Raw genomic sequence first — 20,450 nt, 5'->3', positions numbered from 1 at the left:
GGTCTGATTCCACAGCCACTTTCTCTTGGACGGTGGGGCTCCCAGTGGGCGGCCGCTCTGTTTCCTGATGTCCTGTGTGGAGGCTGAGAGCCTGGAGGGCCCAGGGCCCGGGGGCAGCTTCGTCCTTAGCGCCTCCCTGGGGCCTCATGGAAGCCTGGGCTTCTCTGACCCCTCAGGCCTGCATTGCAGCCTGGCTCTTGGGATCTTAGCTCACTCCTTAGCCCCCTGCGACTCCCGTCTGCTGAGCGTCTTGGGCCCGCTCCACCCTGAGCACAGCTCTTCGGCCCTCCTGGGCCCCCGGTGACTGGCCCTCTGGTGCCAGCTCCTTCCCAGCTGCTGTTGCTTTTCTCCTGGGCTCTGTCCCCCCGGGCATGGATGCCCACGTGCGCATCCCTCCTCGCAGAGGTTGTGACTCTCTGGCGCCTGCAGACAAGTGATTCTAACTGTGTCCACCTCCAAGAACTGCATTCCCTGGTGGGCGAGGCAAAGTTAAACGGGCCCAGACAGGCTGTCACTTGTTTTGAAGGACTCCAGAGAGTGAGACGTTCCTAATAAAAACAGAAATCAAGGCCGTGGGAGGTAGAGGCAGTGGGCCGGGTGCTCAGGCATGTGGGTCTTGGCCAGCCAGCCAGCCGTGTGCAGGCCTGGCAGTGAGACAGGCGGGCAGACTGCGGAGGGAGCGAGGCTGGGGAGGAAGAGTCTCAGAGGCCGCACGCTGCCCTGCTGGACATCAGACAGTTCCTGGGGCAGAGTCAGTCCCCACAGGGTGGCTGGGCCACCTTTGCCTCCTCCAGACAGCACACTGCCCCTCCTGGCCTTCTAGCATGTGTCCCACACACATGGATGGTGCTCGGCCCACGCCCTGGACCACCCACACCATGGCCACGTCTCCACGGGGCCATAGCAGCCAGAGCCTGGTGGCATGGGGACAAGCGCCTGCTTCCACCCACAGTAGCCCACAGTCCGCCTCTTTGCTGCAGAGGTGTCCACCTGCCAACCTGCTCATCTACCGTGTGCACTTTGCTCTCCTCGTCTCCAGCCTGCATTTGCCTTCCAGGGCCCTGGCTCCAGGCCCCTGGGGCCTCCACTTGAGTCTCTTTGGGCTGCATACTAGCTGCTGTGTCTGGAGCCAGCCGCCTTGGACTCTTGCTCTTCCTGCCTGAGCACCTTGTGTCCTCCTACTGGGGTGCGGTTCAGAGGCCAAAAGCACCCCCACACCACGCCCAGGCCACCTGCAGCTGAATGCAACGGATGGGGGATGGCCAGCTAGGGTGCGAGTCTATTTGCCGGCCCCCGAACCCTGCTGCCTTCAGCCAGCATCTGGACAGGGGCTCCCGGGAGGGCGCTGGGGACTGCCGCTAAGGGGAGGGGGCTTTCCAGGGCCCTGAGCACCGTCGAGAACCCTGAGGAGGTTTCAGCACATGCACAGGCCTCAAGCCCACCCACTCTGTGCCCTGAGGGCACATAGGGGGCCTCCTTCAGAGGTGAGGGAGCAGCCCAGTGGACACCGTGGGGGCAGGCCTGGTGCCCGGAGCTGCCTCGCTCTGTCTCTTCCTGCTTCCCCATCCCCTCTCCATATACATGTATTTTTTAGGAGCTTGATGATCCTTGTGCAGAAGCAAAATGCCTGCACCTTCTAGCACAGCTAGCAAACAAGGAAAAAAACTATGGACAAGCGAAGGAGATGGTGGAGCAGGCCCAGCGCCTGGGGGGCAGTGAGGACTTCTGGTACAGCTCAACCCTGACTCTGGCAGACGCGCTCCTGTCCATGGAGGGTGAAGGCCGAGAGGCGGTAGTACGGACGCCCTGGGGCCCTGGGGGGCGGTGGCTGGGCCCCGCGGCCAGAACAACACACAGATGTCAGCGCCGCGTCACCCTCAGGTCTGCCAGTTGTTTCAAAGACTCATGGATGCCTTCAGGGCCCTGCAGAGGGAAAGACCCAACCGAACGCCCGTCTTGGAATTTATGATCACAGACCTAGAAGCCAGGTAGTTCTTTGTAAGAAAACCTGTTAATTCACATGAAAGTCACGGTCGGCTTTATTCTTCATGCCGTGTTTCAAACCTGTGAGGCGCCGAGAATCACACCCGGAGAGCCATCGGCCCACGCCCCGACCCCGCTGAGCCGCTCCGAAGCGGGGCCTTCCACCCAGGGACCCCCTGCCTGCCACACGCGGCCCCGGGCGGGGAGCCTGGGGAGGTTCCCAGAGCCTGACCTTCGGCCTTCCGGCTCCTGGGGGACGTGTCTCTTCCTTTCCAGGGATGCAGGTGGCTTGTATTGTTCCTAAATTTGTGTCCCCAGGTGTGCGTAGGTGTCCTGCAGACACGTGGGTGCAGGCGCAGGTGTGGGGCGGTCTGGCCGCAGGGTGCCCCCCGGCCCTCCTGCCAGCGTGGAGCTCTGAGAGGGAAGACCCTGGGGTCTGTCCTGCTCCTTCTTCACCTCTGCTCCGGCTGCTGGGGGCCTGCGGCCTGTCTGGGCAGGCAGGCGGCAGGTGCCCGGGGGCAGAGCTGAAGGGCAGCGCTCTGGTCTCTCAGATTTGTAGCTTATTTCTGAGCCATCTTTCTGGTAATTTGTATTCTTCTAGAAAATCGTTTCCTCTGGGTTTTGGGTTGTGTTGCTGGGTGTGTCTGGACTCTTCTCCCGGAACTTCACAGAGTCTTTGTCATAAGGCCGTCCCCGGCCTCGTACCCCGTGCCCTGGCTCTCCTCCTACCTCAGAGCTGAACCCCACGCTTCAACGACCGTAACAGAGAGGCAGCCTGTCCTTTCTCGACCACAGCAACAGAGGCTTGTCTGACTTTGGTTCTCCTCATTTTTGGTTGTCTTTGCTAAGTTCTTGGCTCTGTATCTGGGAGGTGCTGCCCGTGACTCTCCGTGGCCGTCCGTGCCTGTTCCCCTTCCGCTCTTCCCGCTCCTACTGCAGACGCTGGGACACCCCCAGCAGCACCCCACCGTTGCATGTGTGAAGCCTGTCCCTTCCGCGTGGGTTCCCTTTTCTGCCCCTGAGTCATAGGACAGTGGTTTTGAATTTCCCGAAGCAGGTGATGCCGGGGTGGGGGCTGCTACTTTCCAACTCAATCACGTTGCGGGGGAAGCATGTGGCCTGGGTGGTTTCTGGCCTGTGGGGGGTGTACTCAGGTGTTTCCTCTGGCGTCGGGTGATGCTGCCCAGACTGCAGTCACTGCACGGGATGGTCCGTGTCCCCTGCAGGTGTGTGAGCCTCCAGATCAGGGCTGCTCAGGAGCTAGTCAGTGGAGAACCTCCCGAATGCTTGTTTCGACTGAGCGAAATGGATGATCGCTTGATGGAGATTGAGAAAAAGTTGATCACCTGGGGCTGCCCACAGAATTGTGTGAATATAAAACTAGAGCGCGCAAAGATAAAGAGGTGAGCAGCCCTGCTGTGGGCCCTCCCAGGCGAGGGAGAGGCTGGCCCTCTGAGCACAGTCAGGGCCAGCCTGTCACTCGTTCAGTGACCATCACTGTGCCCGAGCCCTGCATGCGGCTCCCCCAGGCTGCACCAGCCCTTCCCCCTCTTGCCCCTCCTTGCCCCCACCTCCTGCCCCATGTCCTGACCCTGTGCCCAGCTCTCCTAGGTCAAGCCCCCATTGGGCCCCATTGTCGTGCAACAGAACCTCCTCCTCCTGGCCCAGACCCTGTGGCCGCCTGCACTTCCCTCCAGGACAGCAGCACAGGGGGGTGTCCTCACTCTTGTGCAGTCTACTCAGCATCCCATGGGCTCCGTCTCTGCAAACACACGGACATACCCCCACAGCGCTCACACAGTGGTCACATTTGTGCCAACACAGGCCACGCCCACATGTGCACATTACCCATGAGCACTCAAAGGTGTTCACATACATGCACCTGCTCACACTGGCTCCAGCTCTGTCAGCCTCTCTCTGCAACCTCTCAGAGTCCCCACTGTCCTCGAGGGCAAGGGCTGGCCCAGAGGCAGAGGAACGAGGCCAGGCCTCAGGAACCGCCCTCCCTCTCTCACCTGCCTTCCATCCCTCTGGCCCCAGGCCACCCATGTGCTTGGTGGACACGCAGGCATTTCGAAGCACAACAGGCCAATCCTGTGTAAGGTCTTGAAAACAGCCTTTAGGAGGGAAAAGAAACCTGGACACTTGGGAAATATAACCTTGATCCTATTACAGTGAAATTGATATATGACATCATAGAACTCTTAGAAATGCAGAAAAGCACAAATAGGAAAACAAGGTGGTTAAATCAGCACAGTTAATGTTGTGGTATTGGTTCACTGGTTCTGTCAGGCATAGATTTAATTTTACTGTGCTAAGATATAGTAACAATATCTTTACATATAAAACATCAGAAAGCTTGAAGTACAAATAAAAATACCATATAATTGTTTAAAAATTACATATACTATGCGTTTTGTTAATACTGTTGGCATAATGCTTGACATTTTTATTCTAAATTCCACTCTTCCATCTTACAAAGATTATGTGCCCAAAATGAGAAAGATGAAGAGCAAAAAATGGCGTACCACCTGGAAGCCCATCACTTGGTCCAGACAGCTGTGGCTGAGGCTGAGGAGCTGTTCCGCCACGTGCGGGGCTTACTGTCCGTGCAGGAGGTGAGTCTGTCCTGGGTCCCTCCCTGCAGCCCAGAGCACCCCCGTGGCACACACAGACACGCCCCACACTTGCCCTAAACAAGCTGCCGGCTCCCACTTCTGGCTGAGGTGCAGTAACAGTGACAAGATTTGCTCTCCCGTCCAAAATAACCAAAAAGTAGACAAAAATGTGAGACAGACTTTCAACACACTAGATGTCAGCATGGGCACCATCAACCCCGAGCAGACGGCCCCACCCATGTCCACACTCACCGCAGCTGCAGGGGCTCAGTGGGTCAGTGCGGTGCCACTTGGAGCAGCACCTGCTCCCACTGGCCAGACTGGACAACCTCATGACCCAGAGCACGGCACAGAACAGAGGGAAGGTCTTGTCTCGATCAGGGATAAGCCGCCCTGATGAGACCTGCCCCAGAACTGCCTGAAGAGTCATAGACCTGAGACGACTACAGTGTCTGCATATGGTGGTCCCAGAGCAAAAGTGAAAGTAGGAGCATGAGTGTCCATCTGCCAAAAAAAACAAGTTGCATGATGTCTGGCAACCAATGAAAAATCATCACGCCGAAATCCCAATCGAAAATTGCATGCAAAATTACCATGCCAAAAAGAGGGGAAAATATAGCTTATAACATGTGGAATAATCCATGAAGACCAGCCGAGAATCGGCACAGATACCAGAATACAACAACAGGGGTGTTAAAAGCTACTACTGACCGCATTCTGTACGGTCAGAAAGCTAAGTAGAGACATTGAAGGTGTAAAAAGAGCAAGAATGAACTTTTTGGGGCAAAAACCACAATGTGTGTGATGAAGTGTGCGTGGCGTAGATACACGGCAGAGACTGCAGATGGTCAGAGGACCTGAAAATGGGGGAGACACCAGTAGTGGTGGATGAGGAGGAAAGAGAACGGAAGCTGACATCACCAGAATACCAGTTAGTGTGTCCCGAGCATGGGTACGTGTGCAATAACTGGAATCTTGCAAGAAGAGGAGGAATAGGAGTGGACATTAAATATTTGAGGAAATAATGGCTGAAACTTCCAAATTTAATAAAAAGACCCATAAACCCACAGATCCAAGAAGCTCAATAACTATGAAGAGGACTGAAGGTATGCCAAGGCATGTCATAACCCAACTGCTTACAACTGGTGATTAGAAGATTTCCTTAAGATCAGCCAGGTGGAAGAGCATATTTTATGTACAGAGCAGCAAAGATCAGGTGACAGCAGAAACCAGAAGCAGTAGGATTCAGGAGACAGCGAAGCACAGATGCAGATACAGCAAAGTATGTGTAAGGTACTAGGAGAAAGAACTGCTGATCTGTACCCAGCACAAACATCTTTCCAAAATTAAGGTGAAATAAAGATTTTCCCCCAAACATTCAAGAGCCAAGAGAACACATCAGCAGCAGACACACAACAGGAACATGCAAAGTTGTCTTGGAGGCAGAAGGAAAATGATACCAAATGGAAATATGACCTGTACAAGTGAATGAAGGGCGTTGACAGGGTGAGCTACCTGGCAAAACCTACAAAGATTTTCTCTCATTATTTAAATCTCTCTAAAAGATAGCTGGCTTTTCAAGCAAAAATAATAACAACGTAGCATCAGGTTTATAACGCTTGTAAAAAATGAGGTGTATGACAACAATAGTGTGAAGGATTTTTGTGCTCTATGTGAAGTGTTAAAATACGCCACAAACCGTGAAGCAATTATGAAAATTGCAGAACCAAGAGGTATACCTCATAAGCCAAGAAGGGAGAGGAAAGGAAATCCAAAAAAAATCATTCACTTGTTCCTCAAGAAAGCAGAAAAGGGGAAAAGAGAATAAAGAACCAGTGGAACATAGAGAAAACAAACAGCAGGATCATGCCCTCAAACCAAGTCATATCAGCAATCACGGTAAATCAGAATGGTCTGAACGGCCAAGTAAATGACGGACTTGCCAGACTGTATGAAGAAGCAAAACCCAACTATGTGCTACAACTGTGTGCCTGCAGGACAGCCACTTTAAATATAAAGACATGAATAAACTCAAAAAGGTGGGGAAAGATAAACATGCTGACCCTCATCAAAAGAAAGCTGGGGTGGCTACGTTCATTCACATCGGGCAAAGCAGGCTTCAGAGAAGGAGCATCACCAGGGACAGAGGAGTTCATTTCACAATGTAACGGGATCGACTAACCAAGAAGACGTAATGTTCTCAATGTCTAACAGCAGATTTTCAAAATGAAGTAAAAGCTTATCACATCCAATGGAATAGACAAATCTACAATTACAGCCAGAGATTTCAATATTAATATTAATAGAACAAGGAGGCATAAAGCAAGCAAAGAACTAGAAGATTTGAACACCACCACCAACCAATCTATACAGCACTCCACCCAGCAATAGCAGAAACACATTCTTTTTGTTTTGTGTGCACACAGACATTCTCCACAATAGACCATACTCTGGATCATAAATGTAAAATGATTCTCAATAAATACAAGCAGATTTAAGGAGAAAAATATATATGTAAACCAAGACCACAATGCAATTAAAGTAGAAATCAAAAAGCAGGGATCCCTGGGTGGCGCAGCAGTTTGGCGCCTGCCTTTGGCCCAGGGCACGATCCTGGAGACCCGGGATCAAATCCCACATCGGACTCCCGGTGCATGGAGCCTGCTTCTCCCTCTGCCTGTGTCTCTGCCTCTCTCTCTCTCTCTCTGTGACTATCATAAAAAAAAAATTTAAAAAGAAATCAAAAAGCAGCATAAAAGATAGAACAGTTAAGTCCATAGACAGAAAGTTGGTTAGTGGTTGTGGGGGAGGGGGCCAGAGAGGGGCATAAGACATGGGGGATGGGGTTTCCCATTGGAATGATGAGACCTCTTGGAAGTAGGTGGGGTGGTGCTGCACAAAGTTGTGAATGCACTAAGTACCACTGAATTGTACACTTTAAAACGGTTAATTTTATGTTATATGAATTTTACCTCAATTAAAAAACAAAACAAAACCAGAAAGCTATGGGTGAAATACCTAAATATGTGGAAAGTAAATAGCATCCATCAAAATAACTATGAGCCAGAGAACAAATCAAAAGGGAAAGTATTTCTGAACTGAAGGGAGAAAAAAATACATGTCAATTTTTAAGATGTCTCTAATTGTAATGCTCAGGGGGAAACTTATAACACTAAATAACCATATGACAAAAGAAAAAAGATCCCAAACTAGTGAACTTAGTCTTCACTCTAAGAAAGTAGAAGAAGAGCAAACTCCAAATAAGCAGAAATTAAAGATCAGAGTAGAAATCAGTGAAATAGGAAACATAAAAATAAAAGGTAAAATCAGTAAAACCACAAGTTGTTATTTGAGATGAATAAATTCATCCACTTTGTCCAGACGGATCAGGAAAGAAAAGAGAGGACCTAAATAATCAATATCTGAAACAAGAGATGTAACATCACCATTGAACCTATGTGTATTAAAAGGATACTAAGGGAATGTTCTGAACAGTTTTATGATGATATAGAACAATTCCTTGAAAGACACAAACAACCAAAACTCACTCAAAAAGAAATAAATCACCTGAGTAGCCCTCCATCTGTTAAAGAAATAGAATTTGTAAAGTCTTTCCACAAAGAAAACATCAGACCGAGGTGGTTTTACTGGTGAGTCTTAGCAAGCATTTAAGGGAAGCATAATATAAATTCGACACAAAGTCTTCTAGAAAATTGAGAAGGAAGGAACACATCCCTACTCTGTAGGGCTAGTATGACCCTGATACCAAAACAAAAACTTCATTATTCTTCAAGAGCACAGATGCAAAAGTTGTAAACAAAATTTTAGTAAATATATGTAATACGTAAGAAGGATAATACATCAATGCCAAGTTGGGGCTATCCTGGGTTTAACATTCAAAAATCAATTTGGAAAAAAAAAATCAATTTGGTTCACCGTATTTTTTTTTAAAAGATTTTGTTTATTTATTCATGATAGAGAGAGAGAGAGAAAGACAGGCAGAGGGACAAGCAGGCTTCATGCTGGGAGCCCGACACGGGACTCGATCCTGGGACTCCAGGATGGTGCCCTGGGCCAAAGGCAGGTGCCAAACCACTGAGCCACCCAGGGATCCCCATGGTTCACTGTATTTTTTAAAAAATTAAAAAACCCATATCATAACCTCAGTTGACAAAACCCAACACTCATCCCTGATGGAAAAAAAAAGACTCTTAGCAAACTATTAATAGAAGGAATGTTCCTCAAGCTGATACAGGGCATCTGTGAAAACACTAGGGCTCATGTCACACTTAGTCATGAAAGCAAAGCGCTAAGATGGCGGCGTGCCTTCTCCCCACCTTCATTCAGAATTACACTTGAGTTGCAGCCAACTCAATAGGTAAGAGAAAGAAATTAAAAGGAAGTAAAATTATCTTTGTTTACAGATGACATGATCATCTGTATAGGAAATGTCATGCAGGGGCACCTGGGTGGCACCTTGGTTAAGTGTCCAACTCTTGATTTCAGCTCAGGTCATCATCTCAGGGTGCTGAGATCGAGTCCCATGCCGGGCTCCACACTGGATGAGGCGCCTACTCAAGGTTCTCTCTACCTCTTCCATTGCCCCTCCCCTGCCTGCTTGCATGCTTGAGCTCTCTCTCTCTCTTAAAAAAAAAAAAAAAAAGAATCTCCTGCAACCTACAAAAATGGTAATAAATGTACTAAGACTAACAAGTGATTACAGTAAGTCTTCAGGACATGAGAACAATAGGCAAGTATTAATTTTTTATTTCTGTATACTTGCAACAATTGATCAAGTATTAAAAATTCAAAAACAATAGCATTGGACAGCATAAAAATGAAATTTGTCAAAAAAAGTGAAAGCTTACCCCTGAGAACTAGAAAACATCACTGAGAGAAATTGAAGAAAACCTAAATAGATGGAGAGATATACCATGTTCGTGGACCAGAAGACTTGATATTACTAAGATCTCAATACATTTTCTGCAATCCTGACCAAGAAGCTACAGGCTTTTTAATAGAAATTGAAAAAAAAATTTTTAGAATTCATTTGGAATTGCAAAAGATGTAACATAGCAAACCCAACTTTAAAAAAGAAAAACTAAAAAAATAAATAAATAAAATAATAAAAAAAAATAAATAAAAAAGAAAAACTGAGTTGGAGATCAAACACTATCTGGTTTTTTAAAAGACTTATTATAAAATGACAGGAATCAAAACTGTGGTTTTAGTGTAAAAATAAGCTAAGCAAATCATGGAACGTAACAGAGAATCCAGAAATAGACACACAGACTGGCAGAAGATTGCTTTTCTACCAAAGAGCAAAGAAGAAAGGCTACTCTTAAAAACTGATGCTGGAGCAACTGACATCCACACCCAGACCACAGACTGCAGTTCATCCCTCACACCAGACCGAAGATTGACCCCAAGTGGATCATAGACCTGAAGGTAAGAGCTGAAACTGTATTTCTAGAGGAAAACACCTTTGGGACCTCGGATTCAGTGAAGACTCCTTACATATGATAACAAAAACACGATCCACGAGAGAATAATAAATGGATAAACTGGAGTCTGCTCTTCAAAAGACACTATTCAGGGGATGAAAGGACCAGGCGCACGCTGGGGGGAACATATTTGCAAACCATGTAACTGACAAGGTCTTGTATTCGGAATATAGAACACTCCTAAAATTAAAAAAAAAAAAACACATAAAAAGTAGGCAAACAGTTGAGCAGACATTTCTCTAAGAAAATAGGTGGATGGTAAATAATTACACGAAGGGATGAGTCAGGGAAACCACCAGACATCTATTCAAGTGGCTACAATTGAAAAGACCAAGCAAGCAAACGTTAGCAAGGACGCGGGGGGGACCGAGCTCTCTTCGCCGTCGTGCAGGGTGTAGCACGGACCACAGCTTGGCAGTTAAACACAGGCCACTGGAGGAGCCAGCTCCCCACTCCTGGGAATTTGCACGGCCACACGGAAGCTCGTGCACGCGTGTTCATGGCCGTTGTGTTTGCAGTAGCCCCCAGCGTTGAGTGGATAAGTGCGCTGGGGCCCACCTGTACGACAGGTACTCCTGGTCAGTGAAAGGGTGTGAGCACAGGCAGCACCACGGATGGGTCTGGAGTAATTAATTATGCGAGTGGCAGAGGCCAGAGTGTGCACGTGCCGTGTGACCCCCTGGTACAAAACCCTGGAAACTGCAAACCAGCTCGTGGTGCAGGAGTGTGGCCCCGGGCTGCTCAGGAGGGAGGGACTGGTTAGAAAGGGCCATGAGGGCTTGGGGGTGTGGGACACAGGCGTTGTGCTCATTGTGACGCTCTGTGTGTGTCTGGCACGCCCAGTTGCAGAACATTAACACGCCTCTGATGAGGAAGCTGGCGCACCTGCGGCTGCACCTCGCAGAAGTGTCGCTGGACATGCTGCAGCTCATGTGGGCCGAGGCCCTGGCTCGGCAGCTGGAGCAGAGCTCTGTGGACAAGCTGCTGGCCGACTACCTGCAGAGCACGAGGGACTACACCTCCGTAGGCCTGGTAACCGTCCCCAAGACGACGTGGGCCCGTTGCTCCGGTCCGCGGGGCACCGTGCTGGGACGCAGGACTGGCCGGGAGGATGCGCGGCGCCCAGCTCCCGGGCCGCCAGTGTGTGCTCCCCCAGTGGCTCCCAGGGCCCTGGGGGCCTTTCCTCAGTCTGACAGCGGGGGAGGGGGGGGGCTCTCCTGGGGGACGTTCCTCGGTGCATTGCACTCTCCTACCCAGGGTATGCGTTTGCTTTGACTAATTATGTCAGCATATTAAAGAGCTCTACAAAGGTGAATTCATTTTGTTTTTTAAAAAGTTGAATTTGCAAAATATTGGAAGGAAACATCCTGCCATTTCAGACATTTTCTTGGATTCCATGTGCCATGAATCAAATTACCTTGATGTAATTATAAATACATCAAAGATAACCCTAAAATCGAACTCGATACAAGCTAATATATTTCCCACGAGCCCCGAATAAGATTATCTAAGCAGACTGTTGTGACCTCCCCCGATGCCATAGGTGCCAAAGATCAGAGTGCTTGGATGTTGCCACCCCGGGGTGTTAGACCGGGGATCTCAGGGACTGGATGGGTGGGGGGAGGTCCAGGGGGGTCAGAGGGTGGGCCTCTGCACTTCCCAAGGCGAGGTGAAGGTGATCAGGCGGTTTGTGTTTGCAGGAATGGTTCACGCTGAAGCGGACCCTGGCGCACGCGGTGCTGGCGCAGCTGGGGAGTCTGCACTCCCTGTGCAGCGGCTGCGTGGAGATCCGCGCTCAGGTCCTGGGCCTGGCCGGGAAGGCCCTCCGCCTGCTGGCCACGCAGGCAGACCCCATGCACCCCGCCCACTACTGGGAGGAGGGCCCCTTGGTATGTGCCCCTGCTTCTAGCTCGCCCACGAGCCCTCCCACCAATCTCGTAAGAGCTGGGACATGAAATAGGCCTCGAATTGTCCCTGCTTAAGAAGGGTGCTGTGACCCGAGAAAGGGGGAAAAGGCTGGAAGTTGTCTATCCGGTGGGACCAGTGGGTGGGAGAGACACGGACTTCTGGGGACGGGCCCTGGAGGGAGGGGAGTGAGCAAGGGCAGGATGTCCCAGCCCAGATGTGGTGTCCAGCACGTCGTGGTTCCTGGCGTCCCCCCTGCACCTCGGCTGCTCTCCTCCAGGGAGCCTGGGGTCCGCCTGAGTGCTGGGTGCCGAGCCCCCCTCCTCACGGCAGCAGGGAACCCCGAGCTCTCTTAACCCCCCTCCTCCACCTGCACTGTCTGGTGAAGCCGAGGCACAGGCTTGAGCCCCTGCCACTGGCCGTGTCACACACTCAGGCTTGCTCCCTTCTGCAGAGCCCCCCGCAAGGCTGCCCAGCAGGACTAGTGCTCCCAGGGAGCACCCCCCAGGGAGCACCCCACCCCTCCAAAGGAGCATGGGTGACAGCCGCTGCCACCGAGGGCTGTAGGAGCTCCAGGCCGCCGTCTGGGATGCCTCTGCGGGTGCCGCTTCTGCCATCTGGAAGGCACCCGCCCAAAGGCAAAGCCAGGCTTTTAGGAAGACCCCCAGCCCGAGCGGCAGGGCTCTGTACCCCTGTGTGATAGCCCATCCTGCTGGATTAACTGGATCCCAGGACCCAGGGCTGGACTCACATTTGGGGGAAATGGTGGAGTTTTGGCCTCTCGCTCAGTCTGTTTGTTGAGCACCTGCCCATGGCTCTGAGTCAGGTGGGCGTGGACCAGAGATGTGGCCTGGCTTGCGCCCTCCCCTTGGGGTTGGGTCCTTGTTTATGGAGCAGTACCAAGGACGCTCCCTCACAGAGGCGCCATCTGGGAAACCAGGGCTATGTCCTTTGTGACTGGGTGCAGGTGGCATTCAAGAAGCACGTCATCAGCCCCGTTCCCCAGCCGGGCTTCGCCTGCTCCTCCCTGTCATGACCCCACAGACCCCGGGGCTCCCCCTCACCCTGAGTTCTTACCTGCTGCCACACACCCCCTGGAGATGCCCCGGCACCCCTAGGACCTCCTCAGGGTGGCTTGTCCTGCAGTCAGGGAGGCCCAGGTCCCCACGGAGGCTTGTCTGAACATTCGTCCCTAGCACCCGGGGGCAGGTGGGCACCTGACTCCTCCTGGTGGCACAATGCTGGCTGGTGCCGGTGCATGAAGGACTGCTGAGCAAGCACAGAACTGCGCTGTTCTGCTTCTCCAGAGCTGCTTCCCCACACAGGCCCACCCGCCAGCCGCCAGCGCTCCTGGGCCAGGCCCCTGCGGGTCAGCCCCATCGGCGACAGGCCTGACCGCTGCCTGTAGCAAGCCGCACTGAGGGGTCCACAGGGATGCCCCAAAGGCGACCAGCACCCCCGGGCGTGGCCGTGTGGCAGATGCCGGCTGATAAGAGGCTTCTTCTCCATAGGCGGGCACTGAGCCGAGCAGCCTTAGGCGTCTGGAAACCATCACAGAGGACGCGGTGGACGAGGATCACTGCCGGGACCCACGGGCCATGAGGGCCAGCCCCGAGGAGCACACCAGGAAGGGCTCGGACCTGCAGGTATGGCCGCGCTCACCTGCCCCGCGATGCCCTGCCCACAGAGCCCACCTGAGCCTGAGCCTTGGCCCCCACAGAGGAGACTGGTGCTGGCCCAGCGCTACCTGGCCCAGGCCTCCGAGGTGCTACTGCAGTGCATGCAGGTCGCCCTGGGCAGCTGCCTCCTGGACGTTGCCGCGGCTGCCAGCCTGGAAATGGTGGAGTGCACCGGCACCCTGGACCCCACCACCACCTGCCAGTTCCTGGCGCTCTCTCAGGTACGGCTCTGCTCTGTGCCCCTGCCTCGAGGCCGGCTGGGCCTACCTGGGAGGGGGGAGTTCCCTGAGCACCCGGCAGTCCTGCTGGTGGGCTGGCCAGCCAGGCTATAGGGTGGGTCTCTGCCTTGAGAGAGTGGTGCTCAGCTGGGAAAGGAGCTTCCGCCCTGGAGGAAGTAGGGAAGGCTGTCCCATCCCCCTGAGGCCCCCCTGAGGCCCCGCCCCTATTACTCACCAAGCCTCATGCTCTTGAGGCTCAGAGCCCAGAAGTGGGCAGGTGCCAGGGGCACAGTGGTGAAGGGCCTGGGGACTGCCAGTGGCCAGGAGAAGCACAGCATCCTAAGTAGCAGCCCCTGCCACCCTCCCGCATGGGCGCCGCCCCCCCCCCCCCCCCCCCCCCCCCCCGCCCCAGGGCCGAGCTCAGCCCCGTGGCGCCCTCCTGTGTCTGTTCAGAGCTGCTCGGCTTCAGAGATGATGCGGGATGTCCTGTTCACGGCCACAGCCAACACCAGCAGCTCACAGCTGGCGGCCCTGATGCAGCTCCAGCACCAGCTGAAGCAGAAGGGGAGGATGTCCACCAGCTTGTTTGCGAGTGTGAAGCAGAGGCTGGCCGTCATTTCCAAGGTGAGCGAGCCCGCGCAGCCTGCCCTGGCCATGCAGCTCTGCAGTGCCACCCTGCTGCCACCAGCTGATGGCAGCATGCTCCAGCTCGGCCTCTTGCCAGCTGTGTGGTTCTGGGGGTGCCTCTCACCCTCCTGGCCTCCGCTTCCTGAGGGCCTTGTGGGCTAGCAGCTCACCTGGTTGGTGGCGGGTGGGGCCTGGGCCTGCAGCAGGCTGCGGGAGGGGACAGGGCCCCTGAGGGTGTCCTGGGGGGCGCACTTGTTTCAGCCGCAGGAGACCACTGCAGAAACCAGCACATCCTCTTTTGCTTGGATGAGCAGGTGTGAATTGGGGGGTTAAAGAAATGGAACTTGATGAACTGCAACAAATCAGGATGACGGGCTAGGGGCACTCGATGCCATTCGTCTGCCTCCCCTGTTGTTTCTGTGCCCACTCGTGTGGGTCTAACCTCAGCCCTTCAGCCGAGGCTTCCCTTCTCCCTCTGATGCTTGGGGTGGCACCGTCGTTTGTGGAGGGGCGTCCAGTGCACCGTGGGACGTTGAGCCCCATCCATGGCCTCCTCGCAGCAGGTGCTGGCAGCCCCTCCCTAGCTGCGACAGCCACAAAGGTCCCCAGAATCACCCCGGCTGAGAGCCAGCGCCTTAACCCCACTGCTGGAAAGCCTGCTCTCCTCCTGAAGAGCAGCACGGGCCGTCAGAGGCGCAGGGACCAGCAGGCCAGTCCCCCGGGAGAGCAGCACAGCCAGGCACTGTCCTTGGAGGACACATCCATGTGTGTCCACTGAGGCTGGGGTGGGGGTAACCAAGCGCTCACCTCAGAGGACAGTTGAGGGACCAGACACATCAATGCACGTGCGGTGCTGAGGAGGGGGCCAGTTGCAGGGAGGGCAGGGGCTCTGTCTGGGGCAGGATGGGATCGGGACGAGGTTGGGTGGGACGGGGTCGGGGTGGAAGCGGGGTCGGGACGGGTGCCGGGCAGCCAACTCCATCACGGGTGTTGTGACGTCTCCTCCTGCTGCTGTTCCAAGGGTCCTTGTGGAGCCCTGCATTGGCCTGGTCAGGGGCACAGAGCAGTCGCAGGCTTGGGTCGGCTGCAGGTGGGGATGCGGCTGCGGACCACAGCCAGGCCGCCGCGGCAGCCACAGCAGGAGCCGCTGTCCTCGCAAGCCCTGTGAGAGCTCCCGGGACGGGAAGCTGTCGCAGCAGCCTGCCCGCGTCAGTGCCGCCCACTGGCGCATGCGGCCACCTGTGGTGACCTGCCTGGGGACTGCAGCGGCGCCCGGGCCCTGGGGAGCTTGCCTGCAGCTGTGGACAGCAGTGAACTCCCTTGTGGTTCTCACAGCGCCTGGGAAGTAAGGGCCGTCCTGGGAGGAGGTGGCCTCCAGGACACCGGCTCCTGGAGATGCCACGTGAGGTCTCCCCGGGGGGTGCGACACAGCGCAGGGAGCAAGGGTTGGCAGGAGGCGCCCGGCTGCGGAGGGAGGGCGTGGGAGAGGCGGAGCAGAGGTAAACGCCCTGGGAGAGACCCTCCAAAGGCCGTGCACACTGGGCCCGTGTCCAGAGGCCAGGGGAGCGTGACCCGGCGCTGAGGCAGCAGTGACCTGACAGTGGCTTACCGTGTCCCCAAACTCATGAGTCACAGGCTCGGGAACGCCAGCTCCTGCATGCGGGAGGAACATGAGAGCTGCGGGCACGTGTGCCCAGCTGCCGCCGCACAGGATGGATGCTCTGAGGGCACCTGCGAGCAGCCAGGGGAGACCGCCGCCCACCGTGGCGGCCCAGAGCCCGGGCAAAGGTGCCACCAGGTGGCCGCAGCACCCGATGCTAGGAGGAGGGGTGAGACAGAAACACGGGAAGGTAGGAGAGAACCGAGAATACTACAGGACAAATGCTTAGGTACAAGGAAATAAACTTTGAACATACAAAATAGTAATTTTAACATCTGTGGAGTTTAACTTATTTTGTAGAAGTAAAGTAAAAGACGGTGATACAAAAAGCAGGAAGGGTCAGATAGAGCGTACAGCATGCAGGCTCTGTCCCTGCTAGGGAAGGGTAAAGCTACATTTCTGTTAGATCACAGTAGGCCAAAGTCCCTAGGTAACCAGTAAAACAATGTGTAACTAAGTTAATAAAAAGGGGGGGAAAAGTAATAGTATTTTATTATCCCAAAGATAGGCAAAAAGAGTGAGGGGAGAGAAATATAAAAACATTATGGTCCCAGTAGGAAAAAAAAAAAGCAGGGTAATAAGAGATAAAAACCCAAATATCTATGTAAGTAAAATAAATGTAAATTGGCCAAATCGTACAAGTCACAGACTAAGATTGTCAGACTGGCTGAAAAGAAAAACAAAATCTAATCATATGCTGTTTAAAAGAGACCCACTGCACATACAAGGTCACAGAAATGTTGGATGGAAAAGATGAGAAATAGTATCCAAGTCCTGGAGCTACTCGTCAGATGAAAGCCAGGGGCCCCGCGGGTCGGTCACCAGGGATCCCCACCCGAACTCTGTATGTTCAGTGATGTAGCCTCATAGGCACCAAACAGGAGTCACAGGGATAAAAGGGGCCCCGGACAGGCCGGCGTCCAGAGACCCAGTCAGCACGCGGGGCCGTGGGGGAAAGCCCTTCGTGTGCAGACCCGCCGCCGCCGTTCCTGACCGGGGCCCGGAGACGCCCAGCGGAGTAGAGTCTGATTCCCTCTGTGTCCTAACCACAAGGCAATTAAATTAGAAGAAGCCCATAACTGAGAGCTATAATTAATTTGAAATTAAACAGTACCCTTATCATCATCAATTAGTTAAAGGAGAAATCACGATGAAATTTAGAAAATATTTTAAAGTGACTTATGGAATGAAAGTACCATGTGTCAAAACCGACGAGCCTTGTCTACAGCAGGCCTTAGAGGAAAAATACAGCCCTGAACAGAGGGAGGAAACCTTAAAAACTGTAATCGAGGTTTTGGCCTCTAGAAGCTAGAATTAAAACACCTCTAAGAAAAATAGAAGGTAACAAATAAATACAACAGAATCAAAGGAAAGGAAACAAAATATGGAAGAAGAAACCAACAGTGGTAAAAGGGTTCCAAGGGGACTAATAAAGTTGATGAGCATTTAGGAAGGCCCAAAAAGGAAAAAAAAAAAAAAAGAAAGAAAGAAAGAAAACCCCAAATTCCACCATCAGTCATACAAAGACATCATGGAGATCCTTCAGACTCCAGAAAAACTAAGAAGGGAGTACTGGACGCAGCCACACTGTGGTGGAGTCTGGCCATCTGGGGCCCGGCTGCCCTGACCTTCCCGGCGGCCTTGGGAGTCACAGGAAGCCCTCCCGTGGGCCGTCAACCCACAGGTGCAGCAGAAGCCAAATCAGGCTCCCGGCACGCATTTATTTATTTATTTTCACCAATTGGCAATCGGAGCCTAAAATTTGTGCAGAAATGCCAACTTGCTATCCGGAACCTGAGGACCCATTTAAAGCAACAGAAGGTAAGGCAGCGTGCTGCTGACACACAGAGAATATATCCACCCACAGAAGAGGGCCAATAGCACGGAAGAAATCCCGAGCCAGCTGCATCCACACAGCGCCCGCTGCGTGAAGGGTGGCACTGAGGGCCGCGGGGCAGGGTGGTGCAGGGTCCGCTGGGCCTCCCTCCACATCGCAGACCTTACACGTGGAGGGGGAAACCGTAACAGCGTTAGGGGAAAACGAGACGGCCCCCTGGTGACCTCGGGTGTGCAGAAAGGGGAGCCCTGGTGAGCTGCTGGCGGCGGGCACACAAGCTGGCGCAGCCACTCTGGAAGACAGCGTGGAGGCTCCTCATAAAGTTAAAAATAGAGCTACCCTAGGACCCAGCAAACGCAGTCCTGGGTATTTACCCAAGAAATACAAACACACCGATTCAGAGGGATACAGGCCCCCCGATGTTTGTGGCCGCGTTACTACACAATAGCCAAGGTCTGGAAGCTGCCCAAGTGTCCATCAAGTGAAGAATGGACAAAGAAGATGTGGTCCGTGTACACAATGGGATATTACTCATCAAGAAGAATGAGATCTTGCCATTTGCGATGATGTGGATACAGCCAGAGACTATTATGCTAAGTGAAGTCAGTCAGAGAAGGGCAAACACCATACGGTTTCACTCATATGTGGAATTTAAGAAGCAAAATGAGCAAAGGGAAAAAGAGAGAGAAACCGAGAAATAGACTGTGAGCCCTAGAGAAGCCGCTGACGGTCAGCAGAGGGGAGGCGGGGGGGGGGGGGGGTGAAGGTGTGCGCTTGAGCTGGGGTGACGCGTGCACGTATCGAATCACGACGCTGTGCACCCCAAACGGATATAATGCGGTGTTAACTATATTGAAATTAAAATAACTTTAAACAGGGCAGCCCGGGTGGCTCCGCGGTTGAGCGTCTGCCTTCAGCCCAGGGTGTGACCCCGGGTCCCGGGATCGAGTCGCACGTTGGGCTCCCTGCATGGGGCCTGTTTCTCCCTCCGCCTGTGTCTCTGCCTCTCTCTCTCTCTCTCTGTCTCTCACGAATAAATAAATAACATCTTAAAAAAAAATAACTTTAAACAAAAAGCAAGCCCCAGAGGAGAGCCTCAGAGCCCACATTCTGTGTATACAGGGGACGAGCTCCCTTCCACAAGAAAAAGACAGGCAGGCGCTCCCAGAGAGAAACAACCACAAGACTGGAATTTTACAGGAGATACCCAGATGCTCCATAAACGTTTTTAATGGCCCTCACCTTCAGCGGTTACCAGGGAAATGCAAAACTTAAAGCTGCGTTCAGCCGCCGGTAGCCCCGCGCCAGAGCGGCTAGACCCGAGCAGGTGCCGCGGGAGGAGCGAGGGCACGCGGGCGGGGCGGGCCTCCCACCTGCGCCCCAGGCCTGCGCCCGCAGAGCTGCTCCCGCGCCTCCAGCAGCGTCCCGGGCAGGGCAGCCAAGGTGGGGCCTGCCCGCGGGGCACAGGCTGGGGCGCTCAGGCGCAGGACTCTCCGGGAAGCCTGCCCGGTGCCCTGGGGGCGGGGGGGCTCCGGGCCTGCGGCTCCCCGCGGCAGGTGGTGCGGCCCACTGAGGATTTTCCGCTTTCCGTGTGTCTGCTCCACCCGCACACATGACGCCAGTGTGGCCCCGGTGGGTGCTTGCATTGCAAATGCGAAGCTGGTTCCTCAGCGACTGGGGGTCTGTGTTGAGGGCCGTTGTGGCTCAGCCGGGCCGCGGAGCACCACCCGGTGGGGTGTGGGCCATGCGCAGCAGAGGGGAGGGCAGGGGCGCGAGTGTGTCCACACCCGTGGCATTCAGGGGACCGGGCAGAGGACGGAGGGAAGGCGCTGGGTGGCTGGAGGACGCTCCGTCTCTTACCTGTTGGGTTCTCAGGCAGGTCAGGTTTGTGTCGCCCAAGGGGCAGCTCCGGGGGTCCGGGTGGACTCCGCGTGCGCCTTCTGCCCCCTGGTGGCCTCCACGAGTCCTGGGGGGCCTGGCCCCAGCCCTGCGGTGTAGACGGCCCCCCAGCCCACGCCCACGGAGCCTCCCAGACTTCTCAGGGGCTGGGCCTGCATCGTGCCCGGTTGGTTGATTCCTGTCTGTCCCATGCAGGCTTGGCAAAATCTCTCGGTCACCGAGCAGCATTTTAACCTCCTGAATGAAATCCCGCCTAACCTTCGGATCCTCATCCTGCACCACTCCCGGGACAGGTAAAGCCCTCCTACTCCTGCTCTGGGGCCGTTCCCCATCCTGTTAAGACGTGTAGCGGGGCAGCGGGGACGCAGCCTCGATGGGGGGCATGTTGTGCGTGGACCGAGGCCCTGGCTGGACCGACAGGGGCTGGCAGGGGCTCCCACTGAGATGGGCTGAGGCCAGGCTGGTACGGCAGGGGCCTGTGCCTCTGCTGAAGGCCACCTTTACTGTGGCACAGACGTGC

The 20,450-nt window shown here is 54.0% G+C and overlaps 1 protein-coding gene across 5 annotated transcripts in view; it reads left to right on the top strand.

Moving 5' to 3' along the window:
* CFAP46 (cilia and flagella associated protein 46) overlaps nucleotides 1-20,450 on the top strand; it is a 103,479-nt gene that overhangs the window by 70,077 nt on the left and 12,952 nt on the right. For 4 of the 5 annotated variants that reach the window (XM_072740512.1, XM_072740510.1, XM_072740514.1 and 1 more), the window contains 10 exons: nucleotides 1,595-1,795; nucleotides 1,882-1,988; nucleotides 3,210-3,386; nucleotides 4,466-4,601; nucleotides 10,949-11,137; nucleotides 11,806-11,994; nucleotides 13,522-13,656; nucleotides 13,731-13,910; nucleotides 14,361-14,531; nucleotides 20,126-20,223. In XM_072740512.1, coding sequence (XP_072596613.1) covers nucleotides 1,595-1,795; nucleotides 1,882-1,988; nucleotides 3,210-3,386; nucleotides 4,466-4,601; nucleotides 10,949-11,137; nucleotides 11,806-11,994; nucleotides 13,522-13,656; nucleotides 13,731-13,910; nucleotides 14,361-14,531; nucleotides 20,126-20,223 — 1,583 coding nt within the window. The remainder of the gene's footprint in view (nucleotides 1-1,594; nucleotides 1,796-1,881; nucleotides 1,989-3,209; nucleotides 3,387-4,465; nucleotides 4,602-10,948; nucleotides 11,138-11,805; nucleotides 11,995-13,521; nucleotides 13,657-13,730; nucleotides 13,911-14,360; nucleotides 14,532-20,125; nucleotides 20,224-20,450) is intronic. The other variant, XM_072740511.1, reaches the window with a different exon arrangement.

Source organism: Vulpes vulpes, chromosome 15 (assembly GCF_048418805.1).
Source record: "Vulpes vulpes isolate BD-2025 chromosome 15, VulVul3, whole genome shotgun sequence".
In the NCBI taxonomy this organism is placed as follows: domain Eukaryota; kingdom Metazoa; phylum Chordata; class Mammalia; order Carnivora; family Canidae; genus Vulpes; species Vulpes vulpes.
Note: the sequence above shows the minus strand (reverse complement) of the source record. Positions and strands in the feature narration are given on the sequence as shown.